The following is a 27,620-nucleotide window of genomic DNA, read 5'->3' on the forward strand; positions in this document are numbered from 1 at the left end:
GAGTTTCAATATTTTAAAAGCCTGAATCATTAACTTCACATACTTATAACCACAACCTGATTTATAGAGCCTATAGATGTTTATCTGGGACCTTGCCTCAGTTATTGGCTAACACAGGATTTTATTTCTAGCAGAGCGAGTAAAGTTCAAATTTCAATCAGAAAACATGTCATTGGACGTGAACAGCATTTGTGCAAAGTAATCCAGTGAGTTATTTATGCCTGGAGATTTGAGCAGGAATCATCGTGACAGAGCCAGCAGGCTTTGCTGTCCTGCTCCCTCCGGTGTTGTACCTTGGGTAGAGGGACTGCGGTAATGCAGGTTGCTCTGGAAAAGCCTGTGCAGTTATGGCATTCCTAGAACATTAAACCCTCTTACCTACTTACTGAGCTCCTTGTTTCTGAACAGTGTACCATGAACAAGGTAGTAAATGGCTTTATACTCTGAACTGCCATAAAACTGATTTTTTTGTTCTCAGCTTGTAACCCCTAACGCTAATTCCTCAGTGGAATCCTGGGAGTAGACATACTACCTCCACATGATGCAAAATATGTATTGCTTTATAAATGTCAGTTGGCAGCTCATTAACAACTTCTGTATCTGAAACTTCTGAGTAAGCACTGTATAATCAAGCACTTTTCTTAAGATTTAGTGGGCCATGACATAGAATGTGCTGAACCGCAAGCTTCGCAGCAGAGGAAACAATATGAACCTTTGTTGTGGGTTTTTTTCTTACAAGGAGAGAGTTCACAGAAGGAGAAGACATTTTTACTTGAGCCAGTTATATTCTATTTATTATTTTGTGTTGACTGAAAAGAAAATTGAGGGACAGAGAATTTGGGTTTTGTTCTGTTAGGGTGGGATACTGAAAAGTAATATAAGGATTAGTAAAATGGGAGTCAGGCATTCAGCTGCCAGAGGCAGTTAATAAGACTTGACAGGATTTCTGTTTCTTGCTTCCACCACTGAAAATCTTCTGGAAAGATGCTGTACTAAGATGCTGTGTACCAAGACTATTTTCAGGGGAAAAAGATACAGAGATTTTCACTTTGTAGTTAGGAAGACATTTAATGTGAACTCCTGTTCTTAGGTGCCACTTTGTAGAAATTATAATATGGGTGTCTACATTTATCATTTGCCTTTGACTTTTCTATTTGAGTTGCCAAACTACTACAGTGTAAACAGAATTATTAGAGGGTTTGTGTGCATTTGATACTTTTTGATTTTCCTTTTTATCTTTGAGATTCCATGTGCCAAATTATACTTTAAGTGACAGCTCTCTTTTTCTTTCCTTGTGTTTTTATAGTTATATTTCAGGTAATTTATGATGTTTGTTCTGAGATTTTTTTGTATAACAAAATCATATTTTAAAATTGGTTTATTTTTTAATTAGCCAGAAGGAAATGACAAAAGAACTGACATAAGCAAAACAGAAGTTTAAAGTCTTGTCATGAGTTCTTGGAGGCCAAATTGTACTATTCTGGTCACTGGCAAGAAGAACTGATAGTATTAACATAAAAGACACATTCTGGATCTGGCTTTTAAAAGATTAGGTTCTGAGCAGGCATCAATGTTTTAAGTTTTTCTCTAAAATTTTCCAGACAGCTGTAAGTTCAGATGATTTTGCAACAGACTGCACATTTCTGCAGTTATTTTGCATGCTTATTTTTGTATTTGACATACACTCATTGCACAATTCAACTGTACCAAAATATAAGGGTTATAGGACATGAATTATGGATTAAGCCTGAGAAGGAAAACAGGAACATTACATAAAGAATTTGTACTCCATCAAGAAAGAACTGGATCGTACAAAAACTAATATGTCATTGTTTTATCTTGTTTCTAGCTGTGCTACTGTACTGTGGGCTTTTATTTTGTGAGATCTCTGAAGCTAAGCAGGGTCTTACCTGGTCAGTACTTAAGATGAGTGGCATCCAAAGAGCATCAGGTGCTGCAGTAAGTGTGTTGGTGGCTCAGTAGGGAATATGTTTTCCTTCCACTCAGTTTTTAATCGATACTTTGGCACAGCATTTGGAAACACATATGCTGCTGAATGTCCATCTTAAATGAAGGTCCTTTCTACTCTGAGGATATTAAAGCTTCTGCATCACTATTGATATTTTGAGACACCCAGAGCCATCCCAAATTTGACTGGTGAGAAATCAGAAAGCTATTTAATAAAAATATAAAATTGTTCATTTTGCAGCCTTCCCGACACTGCAGGAGGGGAGGATATTAGGATGTTACAGGAAAGCCTTTATGCTATACAAACCTATTGAAAATATTTAGTGTGCTGGCAGAAAATGGCTGCCAGCCACTGCTAGGGTGATTCCACTGCAGTAGTTTGTGACTGAAGTTCCAAAGTGCAGTATTCAAAAGTGCTTTGAAATCCTGTGAAAGGTGCCACGTGAATGTGTATTCTATTCATCTGATTATTCATTCCATTCATGCATATAGTGTACTACTTTTTTTTCCTGTGGAGTGTGAAATGAGTTTGTAATATTATATCCCACATATCTAAAAGGAGGTATGAAATAGTAATGGTATAACTAGAAGAAAAAAAATCAATAAATACATCTGTATTTAAAAAAATCTTAGCAATTACAAGACGAAAGTAAACAAAACAAAACCTTTCTAAATTAGAATCGCTGTAGATTAGTTTGGTTTATATGAGTCATATATACAGCTGCATCCATAATGAAATAAATGCGTAGATATTATTAAAAGAATGTTTGCAAGTATAAAAGTATAGTAAGTAAACCAGGTGGTTAGTCATGTTGCAACTTGTTAAAAAAAAAAAGGTAAAAACAAACCTGAAAACTAGAATCTGACTTTCTTGCTAGGTTCAGAGATCATATTTCCAGTGTTATTCACATTCCCGATAAGAGGCAAGAGCAAGTATAGGAAAATTGTACCCAACAAGTACTAACTACATTTTTAAAGGCAATTTGTAAAATCAATCTGTTATTATTTCATTTCAATTTCTATAACTAAACAAACTGTACCAGTTCAGCAGTCTCAATTCATGGAGTAACCAGGAACTTAAATTCAAAGGTAACCCAGTATTGCACCTTTATTGTTGAACAGGCATTGACTTTGTGGCAGGGTCACAAAGATGATTAAGGGAGTGGAGCATCTCCCTTATGAGGAAAGGCTGAGGGAGCTGAGTTTCTTTAGTTTGGAGAAGAGGAGACTGAGGGGGGACCACATTAATGTTTATAAATATGTAAAGGGTGACTGTCATGAGGATGGAGCCAGGCTCTTCTCAGTGGCATCCAATGATAGGACAAGGGGAAATGGATATAAGCTGGAACATAGGAGGTTGCGCTTAAACATGAGGAAGAACTTCTTCACAGTAAGGGTAACAGAACACTGGAACAGGCTGCCCAGAGAGGTTGTGGAGTCTCCTTCTCTGGAGATGTTCAAAACCCTCCTGGACACGTTCTTGTGTGATCTGATCTAGGTGGTCCTGCTCCGGCAGGGAGATTGGACTAGATAATCCTTTGAGGTCCCTTCCAATCCCTAACATTCTGTGATTCTGTGATATTCTTAACTCGTTTAGTGATACTGCTCTTTCCCAAAAATGAAGTCTTTTTTGAGAAAACCTTAAGCAAAACCAACATCTGTTTAAAAACAAACAAACAAACAAACAAACAAACACCAAAACATTTATTTATTTTACATATATTTCAGATTTTTTAATTATTTAATTATTTAATATTTAATTATTAATTTAATTATTATTAATTAAAATAGTAATTTTAAAAAAGTTTCCATGATAGCATTTCTTTCTGACATTTCAAATCTACTAGCCTAATGACATAACAATTCTTCATTTTTAAAACCAGATAGCGACAATACTTATCTACCATCATGATGTACTGCTGTATTGTTATTTTGTACTGAAAGTGTGATTTTAAAACATCTCAGGAGTTTTCTTTCACTTGTCTTACTTAAATACAGCCCTGAACTCTAAATATGGCAAATGTACTGTTTTCTAGCTGAATTGCTGTCAGTTTAATACTACAGGCAAAGTTTGTGTCTCCTGATTTTCAGAGAGAGCAAATAATGCCCTTAAACTGAATCTGACCTCAGGAAGATGGAGAAGTAGACAGGTGCTGGATGGCCCATCAGTAGGGACAGTTACAGTCCCCCTGCATTGCAATTTATTTGATTTATTCAGCTGCCCATTTTAATCAATTTTCAGTTTGCTAATAATAATGCTGAATTTGATGTTCTGTGTTCTAATCTGTCCTGAGAAGTTTGCATATTTCCCTTTACTCACCTGAGTCTTTGCTTTTGAATCACTAACTTGAACAATTTTGTGTTAATGCATACTAACATAGCTAGGCATTGATGAAACAGTGACTGACAGTCTGGGTTTTTTTTTACCTTGTATTTTAAAAACAATCTTGTAAGTCGTTATTGCAAGTTATTCAAAGTAGTAAGGGTTACTGATAGTAACAACGGTTTGAAGATGAGCCTCAGAGCCCAAAAGCATGCTGAAAGGATGTCTAAAATATTCTGTTAGTATCTCCTTTTCTCTCTCCCTTCTGCTTGTTTTTAGGTAACACATTGTATATCTTGTTTGTGTAAGTTTTAGTACGCAATATTTCCCTTCCAGTCTTTGTGACAAATACAAACATTTTAGTCGTTTTATGACTTGTCTTTCTAATCCTGACTCAGATGTATAGTTTTTCATATTTCGAAGTGCTAAGAATCTGTGTAAAAAGGTAACTATTGTTTTTCCAGAGTCCTGTTCTTCATATCATGATAGTAGTATGGGAGATGATGATAGTAACATGTGGTCAGGAGCAACAGATGAAGGACTACTGAGCCAACATCTTGCAGAAAGTGGAGTGGAAATAGATCCTGAAAATGAGGAACTCTTTCTGAATATTAGTTCTCGACTACAAGCAGCTGTTGAAAAGCTTCTGGAAGCTATCAATGAAACTTCAAATCAGGTAGGGTGATCTAATACTGAAGCATTTTGAAATTTGTGTCTCAATTATTTTTTTCTTTATTTTTCTTTTGAATGTGTTTTTATAAGCCTAAAAGCTATAGCTCGTTTGAAAACTGAAACAATATTTCAGGTGCCTACACACAAAAAAATCTGCTCCAACATGACTTTACTTATTAATTTAGATTCATGTTAGAAATGTGCTTTGGACTGCAGGGAAAGCCTGAATTTGGGCATGTTTATCCGTCTAGGGCACTCTTTCATTGCTCATACAGGTCATCTGCATTGTACTGCAATCCAGAGATGAGACAGGAGATGTCAGGGCACATTAAGCTGGCCCTTGTGAAGAGGGAGGGAGGGTTAAGGGGAACTGTGCCCTGTTCTCTTGACAAATATTTTAGTCAATTGACTGGCCAAAAAGGTGGAGCTGACCTACTGTCTCTTCCAACTGTGACTTAAACACAACCAGTTAAGCATATATCCACGTTGCTATCAGAAAAGGAGCTTGGTCCTCCAGTACTTGTATGAGGTGTGTGATTCTTAAGAGTCTCCAAAAAGAGGCAGCCTATGGGTACTCCATTGTGTTTGCTATCGAGTACTTTGCGTGGTGGGATGTTAGTTGCTCTCTGGAGTATTCCCCTGTTAATTGGAATGGGAGCTATATACCTAGCTCAGTCAGTTCAAATCACACTGGTTATATCGTGCTTTACTTCTAGCTGATGTACATTTCAATTTGAAAGTATCTGAGTAAATACTCTGTATCTCACTCTAAGTTTTTAAGTCAATCTCTCTTGAAGAGCTCAGACTTTAGAGTCAGCTCTTCAATCTGAGACTAGAATTCAAAGGATACAGTGTGTTTTATGCTACACCCATCTGTTGATTAACCTAGTAATGATATTACTCGAAAAGTTATTGCTTTCTTGTCTCTGAGTGTGACGTGTAAATCATAACTACTGGAAATGAGGGAGAAAAAAGCTGCGATGGTGAAAGTAATGTGAAAATTCAACTGTCTAGTACTTTAAAAGTTTTAAGCATTTAAGTGCTTTTGAAAAATACTTTAAAATGAAGTTGATATTCTTTCGTTCTTTTTTAAAAAAAAAAAAGAAAAAGATGAAAGACTAATTTATGACTTACTAAAGTTAAAAATAATTTAATTCGGCAACTCCCCACCAGCTTACTAAAACAAGTAGTCTGGTGGGTCTTGTAAATCAATTTCTGCATTGCATTTATTTGCAGACTCATTCTGCAACAGCTCTCTCTGAGCATGATTTCAATTAAAAAGTGGTGTTTGACTTTTTGAGGTCTTTTTTCAGCCTAAGGCCTAGCATTACATAATAATGAAAAAAGATACGTAGATACTTCAATATATGGAGTTCTTAAAAAAAAAAAAAAAAAAAAATTTAAAAATAGTTAGACATTTGTAGGAAATCTTGCATTTAAAGAGCAGACGATACAGACAAACACCTTTAAAGTTTTACAGTAATTAAGAATCCATGCTGCAATTATAAGGTATTGTAAATTATTTATTCCACTTGGCGCTTCTTTTTTCTGAAGCTGCTGATCTTTGAATGTGGTAGTTTTATACATAACCTTAAATTATTTTATTTTTGTGACTGGTGTTTTTACCGTATTTACTTTTTATGATACCAATGAAATAATCAGTATATTCTAAGCAGCTTATTTTTTATTTATTGTCAATTGATCAGGAAAGTTTCTTTCACTTCATAGCTTTGTAGCTGAGACCTTGGCAATAGCAGTAAGAGAGTTATGTTTTGGCTCTAACGCAGACATGCACAGTTTTTTCATGAATATGAATTACACAAATATAGATTTATCCCTGATGATCATATCTGTTTCTTAAAGAGTTAATAAAATGTTAATCTGTTTACACATTTTCCCACAGTATTATGTGTAAATATTGACATCTTTTCTGGCTTTTCTGCAGAGGTACTTTGCAAGCTTTCAAGCTTGTCTGCTTTGTAATGTCTGTCGTGTGCTTACTGGATTATATACAGTTCCTGTATGTACCAACGGTTTATAGGTGACTTGACAATTTTTTTGTAAATATTCAGAAACTGGATACTTTATAAATATTGCAGAGGAGAAAAAATAAGCCGAAACTAATTACAGGCAGAAGCAATTGTTAACCTTTCCTCTTAATGAGTTGTGGTGTGCATAGACATGTACTCATCTCTTAAATAAACTTAAAAGAGTGAGGGAAACCTGGCAAAATCTTTAAAGTAACTATTTGAGGCCTGTCTGAACAACACTTTCAAACCTGAGGTGCAGTTTGAATCTTTTCAGGCAAGGCATATAGTGGGTGTATTAATTCAAATTCCACCTGCTGCTGTTACGTATAAGTAAATAAATCAGGCCACTCCCTTGAACTCTTTCGGTTGAGAGATAGTACAGGAAGCCTTTAAACTAGCAGAGTTTGAGAAAGTTCTTCCTCTTGAATTAACTCCAGGAATAAGAATGAAGGCAAATAATGACATAACTGTGTTTCTCTTTCATTTGCCGTAATGGTGTTGGAAAATCATTTTTAGTTTCTGTTCTGCTAGCTTGCTTGTCTGCTGCAGCGTACCTGTGCAGAAAAAACAAAATTATGCCTCCTTGCCTTGGAAGTTACCCATCAGCTGCTATTGGAAGATTTCTGTTGCTTTTTCATGTGAAACTTTTCTAAGGAGGACTTTTAGGAGCAACTGTATGAAGCTTCTCGCACCTCTCTCCATTTGGATTACGCCGCTCTTGAATTACTCTGCTTGAGAATGTGATCTGAGGCTTCCTGGTGATTCTGAGTACGTTTGTCACTGACAGTGCTGATATGTGTCTCCAGACTGTTAAGCGTACGTGTTCTGTTACAAATGCCTGGTAGAAATTTCTAAAACCAGCCTAGTTAGTGCAAAATACCTGTGCGACAGTTGAGAAGGCAGCAACGGTGATATTTTTTGGAATGGATTCTTACCGCACCTACTGGGCGTCTAATCTGTTTAGTGGTTTGTGGACTGAAGGTCAAGAAGAAGATATGTACGAGGTTGAATCTCGTGTACCTTTACCATATCCTTTTCCTTTCACTGAACACCTGGATGAGAATAATTCTGTAGTTGTAAATACTTCAATTTTTCACTTCAGCCACAAAAAAAAGGGGCACATTTTAAAAGTTGTCTCTAAAATCTCCTTGCTACACCTCCCCTATTCAGTAAGTATAAAAGTGCTTAGAAGAAACTGTTTTAATCCAGCTTAGATAGAAGAGAATGCAGTGAAAAAATGATATGAACTTGTCTCTATTGTTAAAGTTATAATGTACTGCTGACAGGTGTTTTTCCTAGACTGTTTTTAATGGGCACTGAAAAGCTTTAAGTACACAATTCTCTGTTCATTTCTAACAAAAGAAATGTAGCAGACACAGAGATACATTTAATTACAGAGATGTGTAATCTCTTTTTAAAGCATTTCAGTGTTCCTTATTTTACATTACATTTTTCTCACTGTGAATAACTGGGGGGGGGGGGGGGGGCGGGCTACAATCAGTTAAAATTATCAATAGCACAAGTTTATTAATGCTTCCGGTGATCCAATGGAGAATTTTTTTTTCTAGAAAAATCATGTTCATGTTTCTGCTTCTGTTTGGTTTTGCCCTCTGTATTTAATAATACTTTGAGTTATTTTACTCAAAAGAGCTGGAGAATAGTTTTTATTCTGAGTTTACTTGGACTATTTCATACATTTGAGTAAGCTGTTTTTATGACTGTCTATGTACAGTAAATCTATCATGTGTTTCCTTTTATCTGAGATCAGTCTTTCATTAAGCACTTCAAAATGTAAGACTGAAGTAAGAATACTCTGTGATTTTTAAAATATCTCAAACCAGTGCATATATTCAGTTGCAGTATTTACACCTTTATTTAACTCCTGTCAGAATAAATAGTTCACACTAATAATGTCCATCTAAAAAGGAATGCTGTAGAAAAGAAATCAAGTATTTAAATTCAGTGTATTATAAAAGAGAATGTATTGAATATTCAGACGTTCTTTTCAAAGTGTAACTTCATTTATAAGTGGATAATTTTGTGTGCAATGTTCTATGAAATATTCCTAACTAATTTTTCTGAGATTTTAAAGGAAGCTAATGGTACTCATGAACTTAGCTGGAAATGGTGAGAAAGCTTTTAGTTTTGAAGAAATTGAGAGAAAGAATATGTTTACAGAAACTGTAGCAAAGCCACAGATGTTACTATCTTACAAATATCTGCCAGTATCCATAATATTAAAGAGGAAATGGCTGGGCGGGGAGGGGGGGGGGGGGGGGGGAAGGGGTGAGGTGGGAGAGGAGCAGGAAATACGGGTTATTTCATTTTCTGAATTGTTCTTATTCAAAATAGTTGTCTTATTTTGAATACTAAATGCACTAAGAACTCATGCCTGGTTCTCACTATTTGTATTTGTGTCCCTCAAAGAGGTGAATGTAGGCTGTGTTAGCAGTTGAGAAGTAGAGATCTTCCTGGTGATTGACTCCAGTTTGCTGTTATCTTAGATGAATTTTTTGTGTCATCAAAACTTCTAATACTAGACTAATATGTTCCTTCTTTACTATTTTATTTTTGTAATTATAATTTTAATTCTTTTGGGGTATGTCTAAACTGGGGAGTAAGTATAAATTTTATGCCTTTCAGTCCTGATTTTCTAGTAGTTTAGGTTAGTGACCTAACAAGTTTGCACTACGTCTGTGGTTGTACACATTAAATATTAACCCATTCAGGCAAGCAGAGAAGAATAAAAAAACCCTTAATAATTCTGTTAGGTGGACACAGTTGGAAGAAGCATTGCTTTACTGCCTTGTTGGTTGAAAAGTGTGGTGTATTCAAAACTCACGTTTTCCTGGTGTTCTCATTTATCTTCATCTTAAGGAGAACAAGAAATGAAACATCACTTGTGTCGATTTATATCAAAACTTCTGCCAGTTTTACACAGTTGTTTTTCACCATTCTAAGTATATGATGGGTGATAGCTTACTCATATTTAGTACAAAACTCATACGTAAATAAAGGTGAATCTGATGTAAACTCGTAAACCAGGAATTACCGGAACAAAGTCACGGATTTAGCCAGGTGGCTCATTGAGTTCACTATATTGACAACCCTGTTTGCTTAGACTTTTGTACTGAGTCGATCTTCTGATTCTAGTCTGTGAATGTGTGTTCAGTAAAGATCTTATCAAATGTTCAGTGAAGTTATGTGAGACATCTCATCACACTGTAAAGCAACTGTTAATTAAATAGGAATGATAGAATCGTTATTTATCAGAAATTTTTGGTTTATCTAACTTCTGTAATTTTTTCCTTTAGCTTGAACATGCTAAAATTACTCAGACAGAACTTATGCGAGAGTCCTTCAAAAAGCACCAAGAGGCCACAGAATTCATCAAGTATCAGGAAGAACTACAAGAACGTCTTAACGAAGAAACAAAAGCCAGAGAGCAGTTGGCTTTGGAGCTTAGTAAAGCTGAAGGTGAGTAACTTCTTTGATTAGTTGTTGACTTTGCACTCACTTGGCTATTAATTGAATAGAGAAATTTCGATTTAGATGAATTTATTTGCAAATTTTAGAATGTTATCAGCCTACTGGATGTTGATGGACAAGATGACCTCTGGGGAGGTCCCTTTCAAGATCAACGACTCTGTGATTCCATTTCCCAACTTTGTTTCATTTGTTATTATATTTGCACTCTGTTTGAAGTGATCTTTTAAAGTGTATTTGCAGCTAAGAAAGCAATTAAAAATTGTAGGGTGTTAGAACAGGGCAAACCTAATAATCTTTTTGATACCAGGAAAATATGTTCAAATCTGACAGACGCTTAATTTGTTCTTTAGAAGTAGCTTTATTGTTTTCATAGCTAAATGTTTTGCTTTCACCCAGCATTTCTACTATTATCTGTTGTAATTGGCTTCTGGAAAATATGCAAAAAACACCTACCCTGTAGGTGGGATCTCTGTAGTAGTAAGCAGAAAGATATTTTGGTTAGTCCTGAAGCTCAGCAGACTTCTTTGTTTCAAAGTGAGAGCACAGAGTTAGTTTCATAGCCAAATGTTATTCTGGAGAATGCTACCCTGCCATCCTTCCTCTTCTTTTATACGGATAATCCAACATGAGTTCACACACTCTTAATAGCTGGGACACACGTAACCTGAAAAGAAGTGCAGGTTTCTAAGCCATGTCTCTAAAAGGTGATGCGAGGGACAGTTGGTTGCCTGTCAGCTCATACAGCATAAATGTTGTGTGTTGTCAGCACCAGTACTGGCTGCAGCGTTTCAGTAGCTTTAGCAAAACCAGAAAGGAGGAAAATTTATTTCAGAGGTAATAGATTCAAATCTGAAAGAGGAATTATTACTTTTTTTTAATATTAAATTAAGAGTGAAAAAATATTCTATGGAACACATCTTAATATGCAAAAAGATGCAATCTTCTGCCAAAATGTAGATGACCTAAGAATTTATATTGTTGCATGGATGGAGTTACAAAACTGATATTGATGAATTTCAGAACATAGATGGCTTTTATCTGTTGCTTGCTTTCCTTGGAGGATAATATTTTTGTCTTGATAGAATTTATATTCACAAATCTTCAATAATGAAGTAAATGGACTAATACATTAGGACAAAGCAGAGAGGTTAATGTTAAGTTTGATTTAAAGGTAGGAATCTGTCATAATATCAGAGTTATCTGCGTAAGTTTTATCCTACAAGTAGCATTTAAAAAAAATACTAGAGACTAATTTTATTATAAAAATGTTTTATTAATTTATCTCTGTTGCTTTACCTTCTGATTTTGTATTTTTTGACTTAAGCTCTCGACCAAGAACTATAAGCTTGCCTTTTCATTTACAATAAATACATTTCCATTTGTGCAGGACTCTATTGCAAAGAGTGTATGCATAATTGTATTTGAAGATGACATCCCACAGAATAAGACCTGATTATTATGCATTTTTTATTTTTATATTTTTATTAAAAAATTAACTAAAATTTACTAGGTGGTTCTCTTGATCAGTACACTTCTGTCGTGGTTTAACCCTGGCCAACAATGACCACTACGCAGCCACTCACTCACTCGCCTCCGGTGAGATGGGGGAGAGAATCAGAAGGGTAAAAGGGGAAAACTGGTGGGTTGAGATAAGACAGTTAATAGATAAAGCAAAAGCTGTGCATGCAAGCAAAGCACAACAAGGAATAATCACCACTTACCAGTGGCAGGCAGGTGTTCAGCCATCTCCAGGAAAGCAGGGCTCCATCATGCATAATGGTGCCTTGCAAAGACAGCGCCATCACTCCAATGTCCCTTCCTCCTCCTTCTTCCCCAGCTTTGTATACTGAGCATGACGTCTTATGGTGTGGAATATCCCTTTGGTCAGTTGGAATCAGCTGTCCCGGCTGTGTCCCCTCCCATCTTCTGTGCCCCAGCCTACTCGCTGGTGGGTGGTGGCGTGAGAAGCAGAAAAGTCCTTGACTCTGTGTAAGCTCTGCTCAGCAGTAGCTAAAATGTCCCTGTGTTAGCAATGCTGTTTCTCAGCACAAGTCCAAACACAGCCCCTATACTAGCTGCTTATGGAGAAAATTAACTCTATCCCAGTTAGAACCAGCACAACTTCTGTTACAAAGTTAGCTTGTGCAAACCAACTAATAGCATCAAAGAAACTGAAAGCTCTTACTAGATGCCAGTTTTGTAGATAATGGGATTGCCTGGTATGTAAACGAAGGCAAAATTTACCTGTAAAATTTTATAAATGCTTGAAATACTCTATCGGAGCCTGTTTGGAGTTATAACGGATGATCAAATATATGTATTTTTTCCTCGTGTATTTGTATATTAACACAAAAATTTGATGAGAGCTATGAAGCTTGCACTCTGAGGATTTTATCATGCGTTAAACGTGGAAGCGTTTAAAGTGGAAGCAATCTTGAAAAATGTTTAACTAGAATTTAATTTTAATCAGAGCAATACCAATGTCAGTTTGTAAAACTTGACAGACTGGCTGCATTGATTTGGTTTGGTGAACAGTTTCTGGAATATAAGAGACAGAATTTGACCGTAGTTTTAGTCCTTGGTAGATATATCTCACAGTTGAGCTTTTAAGTTAGGTGCAGATTTGTGTCACATGTAGAGATATAATTCAGTTTAGTCTTTTGCAGGAATTCAGCTAATTTTTCCCTCTTATTGCCTTTAATGCTTTATAACTCCTGAATTAATTAAACCTCTTTTCATCCTTTTTTTCTATGAACTTCTGAAATTAATGCACCTCTAAATGACAGGCACATTTTATTAGTGTTGATATAACAAAAAAAAATGCCGTCACACTCTTTTTATTTAATTTCATCTGCTCATTGAACTGAGTTGTGAGCGTACTCTGACAAAGCCAGCTACATTCTCTATCAATTCCTTAGATAGGTGTGCAGAGCAATGTCTTAGTCATTATATATATGATAGTACTCTTCTTCTCTTGAGATAAATGTGGTCGGTTTTGATCATTTCTTTCTTATCACAAAAACTGCTGCAGCTGAGATGTTTGAAACCTCTAGTGTTTTAGTGGTGTCAGATAGGACTTATCTAATGTGATAGAAAAGCTAATGCCAAGTTGTTCACTGAACACTGACAACTGTCATTACATCGCTTAAAGAAAAAAAAAAAAAGAAAAAAAAAAGGCAAGAGTAAATACCACAATACATGATCTTAGCAGACAACTTCTTCATTGTCATACTTTTTGGTGGAGGTGTGCACTCCTTTAAGCTGGGGATGCTCTCTCAACTTCCTATCTGTGAAGTGCTCATTGTGAACAGCATGAAATATTGTGGAATAACTAGTAGAATTTGTATTGTCTCAAATTTTTGAAGTGCTGTTAATGATATTTCTAGTTCAGTATTTCTTGTTTCAACAGCAAGTCCCTCTGTGCACCTGTTTTCTCTGTGAATCCAAGTCTGGAAAAAAAAGATTGGTCAGCAATGCATGAGTGATATGCAGGAGGGGCAGCCCTGCCTTTCTCAGACTGTATATGCAAAGACCACTGTGACTTAATTTACTTTGATACGGAGCTACGTGCTCACAGAGGTTTTACGTTGTCTGCACTGGTAACAAATGGAAACATCTTTAGTTTTCCTATATTCTCAAGTCAGGGTAAAATCCATTTTAATACTGACTCAAGGCTATAGGTTTATACTGAGAAAGTATTTCATAAAATAGGGAAGAGTTCTATGAATATATAAAATATGAATATATGAAAATAATTTTATATTGAAAAAATACTACATAGATCTGTGGGTTTAGTAAGAAGAAAACTGTGGCATAGGCATGTGCGTCCAACTGATAAAGTTTAGAGATCATATGACTGATGTTGTATCTGTCTTTTGGAACCATCGTTTTCAGGCATGACAACACACTTTACTGTGGAAATGTGGGGGTACCTATTTGGTAACTTCTGTCACTCAGTAAAAATGTCTTTTGTGTCTGTGGTTAGACGTTTCTGAAGGAACTGGTGTGAATCTTCTGAAGCCAATACCATTGCAGGATCTCAGTTTAGTTTGTACACCCCTCAAAGAAATTCACTGTTTTTTTCCGAAGTCTTTAGCTTGTGCCCATTTCTGCCTCATTCCAAGATCTGGCCATTACTTACAGCTGTAACATCATTCCTAAAGCTAAAATAGAGCTCCCCCTCAGATTCCTACATAAACTACTTCACTATTTTTAAATTTTTAAAAGCATGCAAGACATATTCTCAAGGTAGTGTCACAAATTCTGTTAAAAAGATCATTAATTGTTCTGTACTATTTCAAAAATCACATATTAATAGTAAAGAAATTAAATGATTTCTTAGATGTTAGCTGTTACAGGGCTTTTTGGAGTGATTCAAATGCTAAACATGGACACCTACAGCCAGTTGTGATGCCTTATGAGGTTGGAGGCATTTATATTATACCTGACTTATAGAAGACCCATGATCTTACAGAAACTGTCGTTTAAGGTCAGACAGATGTCTTGAGGCACCTAAAATGGCACCTGGCACCTGAATTTATTTGAAGTTTCTTATTTCTCCTGTGTGTATTACACACTTATTTTCCTTGGTTTTGAAGTTCCTGTTTGCTTCAGAGGACTTGTGCTGAGAAAAAGTTAAGAGCTATATTTGGTTTTGTGCTATCCTGCCTGTAATTTATTTACCATGGAAGAATAGCAAAGGCAGGAGTAGAAGTTGTTGGGTGCTGAGTATCTAACATGCACATGGGTTCATGTGAGAATACATGAGTGACTTCACCATGCAAAAAATCCAAATTGTTCTTTATTGTCTATTAAATCTGCCCCCAAATTGATGTTCTACAGGCCTCATTGATGGTTATGCAGATGAAAAAGCATTTCTGGAAAAACAACTCCAGGAAAAAATAGATGTAATTGACCATCTTGAGCAAGAGCTACTGTGTACAGGTAACAAATTGCAGGAGTTAGAGGCTGAACAGCAGCAGATCCAGGAAGAAAAGGAGTTACTCTCCAGACAGAAGGACGCCATGAGAGCAGATGCGGGGCCAGTAGAGCAGCGTATGTATTCCTTACAATCTTTCTATGAGATTTTCCTATGCTTCCAAATAAAATAATGAGTAATCTTGGTGATGTTTTTTTCCCCCTGTTGTAGTCATTGATAAAAACGTGATAGGGCAGCGGGTGATATTCTCATACCTGATGCCTAATGTTAGCATGATAACTTTTCTTGATATTTAAACAAAAGATACTGAATTTTCAGAGATGTTGAGCAATCACAATTGTTCTTTAAGTCAGCAAAAGCTCGGTGCCTCTGAAAATCCGATTTTATTTATGTTACCACGGGAGATAGAATGTCTTGAAGTTAGCACCTATGATAAAAATACTGGTCTAATAATTTCCAAACAGAGTTTTAGAGGGACTAGCAAGCATACCTCTCAGACATGATTGAACTGCACATGATGACCATACTTATTTTAGACACAGAAGATACACTTTTATAACGAATTCTCTTTAGGGAAAGAATGGCACAAAAGTTACATGATAAGGAAGCCTGTTATCTACCAGTATTGAAAACTTTCAGCACTGACAGTGAAAATTCCAGATAATACCATGTCAATGTAATCAAACTGCTTACTCAAAAAAAGTGTTACTTTCATGAGTAAATGTCTCTTAATTCTTCCTTAAACAAATAAATTAATATTTTATGTTTGAGAGAGGAACAAAATTACAACAGTATTGTTTTAAAAAATACTGGTATTTCAAGGATTGCAGTGCTTACATTATACATAGCAGGATGAAATTACTGTTTTATTTAATTTCTAGAAGTTTATGGCAATTTATAATGTTTCTGGTTTATACATCACACATCTTGGTGTGTATTTGCAATTTTCTGCGTCCACTTTGTGTAACAATGAAATTTTAAGAACAACCTGTTGCTTCCTACTTATAGAAGATCCTTGTCTATGACTCCGGTTTAGTTATTGTTATCTGGTTTAAGTTTCTAAATATTTTAAAGTTATTTTCATGTATAACAACTGTAAGGATAAACAGTTTTATAAATATGTGTAGGTACTTGTATCATGCATACCAGAATAACTTACCACATTCCCTAAGTTATCTCAACAACTTTGTCATTAAATACCACATCTATCTTTGGCTTCATTTTCTCTTACATTGTTGCACCACAAGAAAACTATAGCTGGCATGTGAATTACTTTGCTTCTTTTTTTGTTTTCTCTCTCTCTATTCTCCTAGGCCTAGTAGATGCTGCAGTCGATGCAGCTTCCCAAGCAGGTGTGTTTGTATGTTGCATGGCCAATCTGTAATTGGGTGGAAAACTTACACGTACTGACATTGTTAATCAGGATTATTGGGCTTTTGGCTTACTGACATTACTGTAATTCTTACTGGCCTGCAGCTTTGATGTTGTATTTCATACTGAGTTTTACATTTCGCTAACAACATTTCTTATAATTTCTCAACATAATAAGAAACTCATTAATAACCATCATCTTATTCACCTATGAATTACAGATACTTAGATAGTACTTGAGGGATATTTTTGTAACTTTTTCTTTTCTTTCTTTTTTCTTATCAATACAGTTGAGCCTATGATAACTAAACACTGTATTATATTTATTTATAATGGTTATCTAGAAATGAGAATTGGTTAAATATGATGTAAGATGATGGTGCCTAAAGGATCTTTCTTCTGTAGTGAAAGTAAATTGTATTGTTTCTGTTTAATTATCAATTATGTTTTAAAGATTCTCCAAATGTAATTGCACTTTACAGTTTGGATTTTACCTTGAGCGATTTGTACGGTTAGTTATGCATACTTCAATGGGCTGTGGCTTAAGAGTCTTAATAGCGTGGTTTGGGGCTTTACTGTATGTGCTTGTCAGCCTTTTCATGAGGACTCAAAATTGGGCATCCATGCAGTCACTGATTTTACAAAGCTCCATTTACAGGTCAGTAATTTCCCTCTCTGTCTGCTTGGCAACCTCACTAAGTCTTTCAATATTTCCTTCAAATTATTATATGTATCACATTAAATGGTGAAGACTGGGAATGCATTGATTTACTGACACTAGGGATGAGAAGAGGATTGGGTTTTCTGTACTTCATTTTTAATCCCTGTGCTGACTTTATCTGTAGTTTGAACCCATACATTTTCAATTGTACAAAGACTTCTTAATTTATATGAAACTTAAACAGGGAGGTGATCTGATACAACTTCACTAGCAGTCCTCTGAAGACTAAATAAAGGATAGTAATTTTAATATGAATTTGCTTTAGTGGTTGTCTTGATTATTTATCAGAAGAAAATATATTTTCTAAAAAAGAAAAATAGTAAAAACCCAAACCAGTTCACATCCTTCTGCAGAATACAGCATGGATACCTTGGGGAGTGGTTTTGCTTCATAACATTACTAACTATCATATCTAAAAGTAGTGTGTGCTGCTTTTATTACAACCAGAATTGCTGGAGGAAACAGAAAAGCTAATGAAAGAAAAAATTGAAGTTACAGCGTCAAGCTGAAAAAGAGTATGATGACCTTCACAAGCAAGTGAAAGTCTTGGAAATAGACTTGGAAGAACAAGTCAATCGTTCATAGAGCTAGAGCAAGAAAAAAATGCAGAACTAATGGACTTAAGACAGCAAAACCAGGCTTTGGAGAAGCAACTTGAGAAAACAAGAAAATTTCTTGATGTAAGTATGGTAAAAGGCTAGTTTCATGAAGGTGGGTGGGCATCTGTACTGAGGTCTGGTTCAGAAGGAAATGTTATTTTTTTCAGATTTTGAGCAAACATAAGGAAGTAAGTGTTATAGGCTCCAGCTCAGTAATTTAATTAACATTTTAAAAGTTGCAAATGTGTTTCAGATGTTTGCTTTGGACTGCTCTGTATTTCTAAGAATAATTCATTACGCTTCTTAAATTTTTAAATAATGGGAAACATCTAAAATTAAAGAGGAAAATAAATTTTTGTGACCTTCATTTTTAATAGTTTGTGGAATTTCCATATTTTTCAATAAAGTCTGTTAGAATTAGTCTGAAGTCTGTACCAGGTCCTGCACATGGGTTGGGCAACCCCTGGTGTCAATACAGTCTGGGGAATTAAGAGATTGAGAGCAGCCCTGTGCAGAAGGGCTTCAGAGTACTACTGGATGGAAAGCTGGACACAAGCCAGCAACATGCGCTTTCAGCCCAGAAAGCCAACTATGCCTTGGGTTGCATCAAAGTGTGTCCAGCAGGTCCAAGGACGTGATTCTGCCCCTCTGCTCTGCTCTCATGAGACCCCATCTGGAGTACTGTGTCCAGCTCTGGGGTCCCCAACACAAGAAGGACATGGACCTGTTGGAGTGGGTCCAAAGGAGGACAACAAAAACGATGAGAGGGATGGAACACCAATCCTATCAGGAAAGTCTTAGAGAGTTGGGGCTGTTCAGCCTGGAGAAGAGAAGGCTCCAGGAAGACCTTTCTGCAGCCTTTCAGTACTTAAAAGGGGCTTCTAAGAAAGATGGGGACAGAGTTTTTAGTAGGGTTTGTAGTGATAGGACAAGGGGTGATGGTTTTACACTAAGAGAGGGCAGATGTAGACTAGACATAAGGAAGACACTTTTACATTGAGAGTGGTGAAACACTGAAACAGATTGCCCGGAGAGGGGGTAGATGCCTCATCCTTGGAAACATTCAAGGTCAGGTTGGACAGGGTTCTGCACAACCTGATCTAGCTGAAGATGTCCCTGCTTTTGCAGGAGAGGATTGGACTGGATGACCTTTGAAAGTCCCTTCCAACTCAAACTATTCTGTGATTCTATGAATTAAGTAGTCAGTTTTATTTGTACTTGGAAATTGAAAGCGTAATTTCTTTAAGTTTCTTTTATAATTTTCCTTTATAGTATCCAAGAATCTACCTCCAGATATTAAGCTACACCTACCAGCCAGTTATACTGTATGTGTATTTGTCCCCATTCACAGTGGCAACTGCTTTTATCGTATCCAACTTCTTCCTGCCTCAGGCTGTCTCTGCAATTTTATTTTAGACTCTACCCCGTTTTCTGCAAACACCATCTCCCTGCCTCTTTCTTTTCCCATTTTATTCCTATTAAGTGGCCTGTGCTGCTGTTGGGAGAAAACTACCATTTCTGTGCCTTCTCGATTAATTCTCTAGCTGGAAGCAGAAAAGGTGGAATAATATTTTATATAATAAACGTAACAACTTGTGACACCTTCTCTGCATAATCTGTTACTACGCAGTATTAAAGAGGAGATCTTTCCAGATACTTCTTAGCACAAATGGATTTGTTTTATTTTGTTTTCTCCAATTACAAGATTATTTTTCTCACTGAAACTAGTGGGTCATAATAGGACAAAGTTCAGAAGTAAAAATTCCTATTACAAGTCTCAGTCATATATACGTTATAGTTTGGGATTACCAGTAGCATAAACTGGAGAGTTACAGACTGCTGAGATGAGTAGCTGTTTGTAAGCATTAGAATTTTGCTGTTTCCTTGGAATGACAGGTGGGTTTTTAAAACCTGCAACTTGTAAAAGTTGACATTTTATTCTGGTTTCCTGAATGCTTGCAAAATATTTTGTTGCTAGACAGAGGCATTCCTCTTTGTATCAGATACTTCAGCTAGTTTATTTTAATGCATCTGACAAGGTTTGTCTGTTTAACAAGTGTCATTTAAAGGTGATGCTTCACTGAATGCTACCAGTTGTGCATTATTTCCTATATAAAGATGTATTTCCCAAATGTCAGGCTTGGATGTAACAACTGAAACTGGTGAAAAGTAAAACTGACATGCAAATTTCAAACAATTTATATTTTTTTTTAATTTATTTTGCTATTGGCTCCTCATCATATTAACACTGTTATTCTTAATTCCTATTTAGGCTACATATATCAAAGACGAACATTAGGAAAGAAAATAATAAAATATTGGCTTATTGCCGTTTGTATGGTGTACCTGGAACACAAGAAACAAAATTCATTTTTGTGAAATAATACCGGATATATCTATGCTGTCCTAATTTTTTTAATTCAAAAATGTGATGTTGTTGCCTCAAATGATGAAAGAGATTTTGTAATGGTAGTGCAAGAGGTTCTGCTGTCTTAAAAATACTGACCATACTGTTACCAGCCTCACATTAACAGAAATAAGAAGTAGTAATAGACTTAGTTTTTACATCAAATTATGTATCCGCATAATTTCTTAACTTTCAGGAACAAGCAATTGACCGAGAACATGAGAGAGACGTATTCCAGCAAGAGATACAAAAGCTGGAACAACAGCTTAAGATTCCGCAAAGGAGTCAGCCTGTCAATGAACATCAAACCAGAGAGGTAACACATTTTATTACTTGTACTTAATGAGTATATATGGCAAGTTGACAGCAGTGAAGATACTATAATGAAGCTTTTTATGGTGTGCCTAACCTGTGTCCATTTAAAAGCCAGGAAAGTAAATCCCCTTAGATGCCGGTTAAGGTGTTGGGGGAAAGTGGTGGAACTGTGTTTTGGGGCTTTTTTAAGGCTGTTTGTTTTTAGTAGCGACGTAGGGAGACTTCATAACTTTCAAAAAGACTCTTCGTATAACTTAATTTAGAAAATTCACTGTTTTCAAAAGCCTATGGAAAGAGTCAGGACTACTTTATCAATTTCACATGTTATGTTGTTTTGTGGCACCCTGTTTTAGCAGAGGTACAAACAAAGGAACTAAGTTACCAAGATTTAGTACCTGAGATGTAGTAGTGCTCTCTGTGTGCGCTTGAACCTCCCGGTGAAAGTCTATCTCCATGGAAACAAACCTAGTGACTGAGAAGAGCAGTTCAAGGGAGTCACAGAAAACTCTTGGACCCAGCAAAATCAAGAAAAGTAGCAGCAGTGCATATGCTATATATTATGAAGCTTTTGCGTGTTTTGTTTGATGAAATGTTAGTCAATTAAATTGCGTTTTATATTTTGTAGGTTTTCTTATGTCCTGCTTTTTGAGCAAGGCTGATACTTATTTACATGATTTTCTTGCCTGATTTTTAGTATTAAAATGTCTCTTACTAGATTACACTGCGATTTTCAAATTAAAGTTCTTACTGAGGTAGTTCACTTGCTGTAATTCAACTCTTAAATATTAGCAATTTTTAATATTCTATATTATGTAGTTTAGGACCATAGACAGTAGTTAGGACATAAATTCATATATGTGAGATCTAAGTTATCAAAATATTTATTTACTTATAATTCTCAGATTCAGGGGTGTATTTTATGGAGTTTTTTTGTATATTTTAATGCAAAGTTTTATAAGAGATCTTACAGTCAAAGTATTCAGTCAGCACTATGTGATATGGCTGTCATCAGCCTCTGTGAACAATGAATCTTCTGGAATTAGCTGGGTGTGTGTTAACCAATTCGGTATCTATTGCCTTCTGTTGGACAGTGTGTGCGCACTCCTCTCCTGTTGATGTGTCACAGACTGGGGAGACTTTTTAGCACGATTAGTTTTCCTGAATCCAGGATGTTCGTTTAGAGTTCATTTAGTTATTTGTCTGTTTATAGCATGTGAATTCCTGGTTAAAATTCTCACATTTAAAAAAAAAAAAAAAGAAAACTTCTACCGAAAAAAAACACCACCACAAATTTGAAAGCATAATAAAAATTGCCCTATTTTTCTGTACAGAATCTATATGTAAAAATCATCCTTATTTTGTATGCGCATATACAGATATGTATATACTCTTAAGTTGGCAGATATGCTACAATGGAAATTTAAAGCATGCTTTAAAATGAAAGACAGCTGTAACTGTGATTAAAATGTTGAGATTTGTATTAGATGCCTTTAAATTGCAATTTTTTAGTAGGTAGAAGGATAGACAGTAAGATAATGTCTGCCAGCACCACAGGTGTAGCAGCTATTTTAGAGCTAGGTGATGTGGAATATGATACGTCAAACATTATAGACTGAATTTTCAATAGTGTAGTAGATTTACGTTTAAGTTTTATCAAGTGAGGCACATAGTCTTACTATCTAATATATTTTGATGTCACAACATTATTTGGAATTATTTCGTAAATATACATGTTATCATTATTTTTTCATGCTTTTCTGAGAGAGCTGCATTATTTTTTTTATAGTTGCACGAGTTTTGAAATGCTCTTCCGCTTTGCGTGAATACTGTGAGCATTTTCTGTTGATAATGTCATTTCTTTTTTGCTGTTGTTTCAGCTTACTTTGTCAACTTATTCCAGGCAAGGTTGTTGTAAAGGGTCTGCTCTAGGCTTGATTTTTCTTTTTCCGTTTCCCTCTCAGGACTTTTCTGTGGTCACTTCAGGCTTTAATGTTACTCATGGATAGATAATGTCAATCATACCATCCTGTCAGCTTTATGTTCTGGTCCTGTTCTCTCCTATCTATTGAAATGCTTTGAGTCTTCTCCCTTTTGGCTATATCGTAACTTCCTAATTGTAAATACTGAAATCAGTTTGTTGAGTGGGACGAACATTACCTTCCATGTCTCTTGCTCAATTACGTAGTTTAAGTCAGATCTTAACACTGCATCAGGCCCAATTTGCCACACATCTTTCTTATCTGTAATTTTGATTATTTCTGAAATACTGCTAGAACTAGGATCGTTCTTATCTCTACTGCTTCAGCTACTCTTCTAATATGTTGTTTCTGAGCCACAAACATTGAACTACTGAGGTTCAGAATGCTTTATTTGGATGCTTTGTCCCCTGTAGAAAATGAAATTATATCATCCATCACATCTGTTTGGTCCCATTTAACAAACCCAGCAAGAAAATAAAACTTACCGTTTCTCAAGATTGAAGTATAGCAATGCTCTTCAGTGTTAAAGACCCAGTGAGTTTTAACATATGTCTGTATGTCACTAATCAACTTCTTCTTTTGAATAATTTTGTCACAGATTTTTAGAGCTATGATATTCCTCAAAGGTGTAAATGGCATCTTGACCTTAGGGTCAAGACATTCTGTCTGTAGATGTTAAAGTTATCTTTTTAGTGGGCTGCATAGGGATGCCATGCTACTTGCTTTTAACTGACTGGAAAGTCTGAAGGCTTCAGAAGGACGAGGTCAGTTCTAGAGAGTAGGTGATAATAGCACAGAACATTTGACTTCTTAAAAAATGCTGTTTGTATTTGTTGGATGTAGCACTAACTTTACGTTCTGTTTTACCTAAATTGTTACGCGAAAAAAAGAGGGATGTTTTTTCTCTGTCAAAATGAGTGCTGTTGCTATCGCTAGCAATCCCTTCCAGTCTAGTACAGTATATTCATCATCTTGCCGTATTGTCACCAGGTTGAACAGTTAACCAATCATCTAAAAGAAAAAACAGACAAATGCAGTGAACTTTTGCTCTCCAAGGAGCAACTTCAGAGAGATATACAAGAACGAAATGAAGAAATTGAGAAACTAGAATGCAGGATAAGAGAACTGGAACAAGCCTTAATCATCAGTGCAGACAACTTGCAAAAGGTATTGCTTGGTCGAAAATTATCATGTATTTACTACTTTCTCATTTTATTGAGAACAAAACAGTATATCTTTTTTATTTGTTTAATATTAAGCAAATGAAGTAATTTATAATGTATATTTAAAGGTGGAGGAAAGGAAACAATTTGGCACTGTCATAGTGAAGGGAGAATTGCCTCTTGAGGTACAGCTGCAAGCTGAACGAGAAGCTGTGGACAGAAAGGAAAAGGAGGTAAAATACCTGTGAAACGTTCCATGTTTCTGCTGATGTTTTTGGTTTTCGTCAGTTTTGATTTCTGTTGAGTTTCATGAATTATGCAGATGTTTTTTATTTTTTAACAGATCAGAGAGACAGCAGTCTAAATGCCCTTGAAATTCTCTTGTGAATCATGATAATTATTATTATTGTCTATGTTAATGCTTGTGACTTACAAGAGTGTTTCTGGAATCAAAATTCAGTCCAATTAAGAAAAGCTTCATAGCAATTTCAGCTGATTTTTAGTGAATTTTAAAATTCCATTCAGTTTAAGGACTCAGAGTGTCACCTAGTACACATTTTGTTTGTGCATACCAAACCAGTATACTGTAAACATTCCACTTGAAAATTATGACATTTAATTTTTAGTATGGCTGTCTACTCCTTTTCCACCATTTGTTTTGGAAACACAGGTCACAAACCTTGAGGAACAGCTGGAGCAGTTTCGAGAGGAGCTAGAAAATAAAAATGAAGAAGTTCAGCAATTGCACATGCAACTGGAAATTCAGCGAAAGGAGTCCACTACACACTTGCAGGAACTTGAACAAGAGAACAAATTATTTAAGGTAATTGTGTAACAGAGAAGCCTAAAGCTTTATTTCCCATCCTCCCCAGAAATAAATTCTTGGAAAAAGACAAATGCCAAATTCTTTCTCTTTCTCAAGCATTCCACAGTTCAACTTGCAAAATACTAAAAAGCTCATATAATTACTTGTAATTCCGTGCAATTTGTTAATTCCTATGCCTTGAATACTCACAAAAGAATATGCAGAAAACATTATGTACAACTGTAAAATGGTTTTGGGATTTTTTTTGGTAGGATGAAATGGAAATACTGGGACTAGCTATCCAGAAGTCTGAGGCTGCCACCATAAAGGACCATCATTTAGTGGCTGGGAGGCTCGCTCACATGATGCAAGAAAAGGAGCAGGAAATAGATCATCTCCATGAACAAATAGCAAAACTGCAACAGCAACTCGAAGTCACAACTGACAACAAAGTACATACTTTTGAAATTGTTTTCAAAGTCCTACTTTTTGCTGCTAGCTGTTTAAAGTAAAATCCCTCTGTCCCCCCACCTATTACATTATCTTCTGTTGCTGCCTTAATTTAAAAATGCAAATGCTTCAGTTTCAAGCAATGCTAAAACCTTAATCTGTTTTTCCTCTTTTGTCTCTTTTTTTTTTATGAAGGATACATTTTGCTTGCTTTCCTGATATTATTCTGCCTTATTTCTGCTTCAATTTTTGTCTTAAATTCTTAATTCCTTATTCTTCTAATACTTCTGAACATTTGATGTGTTGGATTTTACAGGGTTTTGTAGCAGTTGAACTTGTGTGCTCTGTGAGCTTGTGTAAATACTTCGTCATCATACCAATGTTGGCAATATCTTTAACCCAGTTTGAAGCATGGTAGATGTGCAAACAAAATGCTGTGGTTTATTAGAAATTTAGAGCAAGAAAGAAAGAGGCAGACTTGTCTTTCTCTGTTTTCACGGAGATTTAACACCTGTTGCGTTCTGTTATTTTTCAATTATATGTGTTTGTGATAATAAGCTTCATCTTCTTCTGGCTTACTTCCCTTTTATATGGATACAACACATTTTATTTCAGCAGAAATACTAGTTATTTTCCATAGATGTAAGTGCCAGAATAAACAGGCTGCAGGTCTTGCATTTTTTTATAGAAAGAAAATCAATCTTTTCAGTAAATGAATTTCACGTTCTGAACATTAAATTTAAACATAAAAAATCATAGCTTTGACTCCAAAACTAATCTTATTCATTAAGATGAGGCTAGAAGAACGTTTGAATTGGATTCCAGAAATTGGATTTAGGAAAGATCATACTTCAAGAATCCAAATCAATTCTGCTTTATAGAATGACCACAGTAATAGGGTTACATTACTTACCTTGAGAAAAATACCCAGGATTCGGGTATAATTCATTTTAATGATTGGTTCTTCTCCTGTTATATGAAGTTTCATTTTCTTAATTTCATTTTCTTACTCAGTTGTATTTTTCAGGACATTAATTACTCTGCTTGCTTGCTTATCAGATCAGTATTAAATATGAATATATTGTTCTTAGGTTAATCCCTTTCCTAGTCCTGTCAACATCTTTATCTCACTAAGTGCTTTTCTTTTAATTACTGTATTTCCCTTCTGTGGTCCTTTACTCCATTGTGTTATGAAGAGCAGAAACTTATGCTGACTTGATAGTAATCACCAGGATCACTGTTCTTTTCTTCTGAAAGCCAATGAATTGTTCACATTTTCTTTACCATTTTTGAGCTTCCTGTAGTCTCTGTGGATTTTAAAAAACTCTGTTCATGGTTGACAAATCAGCCCTTCTAATTTATACTGTTGCATGTTTCATTTATTCTTGTACATATTGTAATTATTATAAAGTCATCTTATTCTATTTAACTAAATCTAACAAAGTATTGAGAGGTTAAGGGAAAAACACAGCTATTTTTAGTAATAAATTTAGTTAGCTTCCTTCTCCATTTTTTTTTTCTTCATATTTCTAAAAGGCCTTTCTAGAGTTCTTACCTATTTTAGGTACCATAACATTTTATTTTATAATATCTCTTTTCGAATACTCTTGACAGACTTCTGTCTTTTTCATTTCCGGTGTAGAAGCACCATTCATTTCAGATCTCCAGACTTTCCTTTAAGAAAATATATCCACTTTTTGTTTCTTAAACTTACTACTTACAATCTAGTCTGTCTTTATTTTGACTTTGTAAAGGATTTAATGGCATTCTTCTACACTCAAATGAGAACTTGCTCCCACTGCAATTAGGCAAGCAGGATTTTTTAATGAATTTTGTAAAACTTATTTTATTGGAATCTGTTAACTTGTCTTATTCCTTCTGATAAGCCTTTTTATGTATTTAATTTAGTGTTCATCAACACCAGTCATTCCATTTTTTGTGCCTACTCATTTATTTCTTGTTAGAAGATGATATAAGATGACTTTTCTTTCTTCTCCGTCATAAAGTCATCACACTCATATATTTGCTCAGTTACATGCTTTTATTAATTTCTTGCAATTTTGAGCCCCTTACACAGCCTTTAATTTTAAGTGTCTTTAGAACAAATCTAGGAAAGTGTTACTCTCACTACATGTCTTCACCGATCTCTCTTTGAATTTTGTTTGGATAGTCATATGCATTTTTAAATAAATACTTCTATAACTTTGTCTCTCTTTACTTTCATTTGAACTATAGCACAAACGACTAATTGGGCTATGGGTACTGTTAGCCCTGTGTGGTTTTGTGCACATCTGCATATGTGTATGTGCACACACACATACAAAGGCAAACATATATTTAGGTTTGTGATAGGAGATGTCAAGAGTCGACTGATAGGTGTTTCCTGTGG

At 35.4% G+C, this 27,620-nt stretch overlaps 1 protein-coding gene across 1 annotated transcript in view; it reads left to right on the top strand.

The window, feature by feature from the left end:
• Nucleotides 1–27,620, top strand: part of AKAP9 (A-kinase anchoring protein 9) — a 123,421-nt gene that overhangs the window by 73,905 nt on the left and 21,896 nt on the right. Inside the window, 12 exon segments of the mRNA XM_086614890.1 lie at nt 4,756–4,967; nt 10,308–10,470; nt 15,325–15,537; nt 16,735–16,773; nt 17,961–18,007; nt 18,009–18,087; nt 18,090–18,193; nt 20,716–20,835; nt 23,804–23,980; nt 24,105–24,209; nt 24,647–24,799; nt 25,054–25,233. Of these exon segments, the coding sequence (XP_086471016.1) occupies nt 4,756–4,967; nt 10,308–10,470; nt 15,325–15,537; nt 16,735–16,773; nt 17,961–18,007; nt 18,009–18,087; nt 18,090–18,193; nt 20,716–20,835; nt 23,804–23,980; nt 24,105–24,209; nt 24,647–24,799; nt 25,054–25,233 (1,592 nt within the window).

This window comes from Tauraco erythrolophus, chromosome 7, assembly GCF_009769465.1.
Source record: "Tauraco erythrolophus isolate bTauEry1 chromosome 7, bTauEry1.pri, whole genome shotgun sequence".
Classification (NCBI taxonomy): Eukaryota; Metazoa; Chordata; class Aves; order Musophagiformes; family Musophagidae; genus Tauraco; species Tauraco erythrolophus.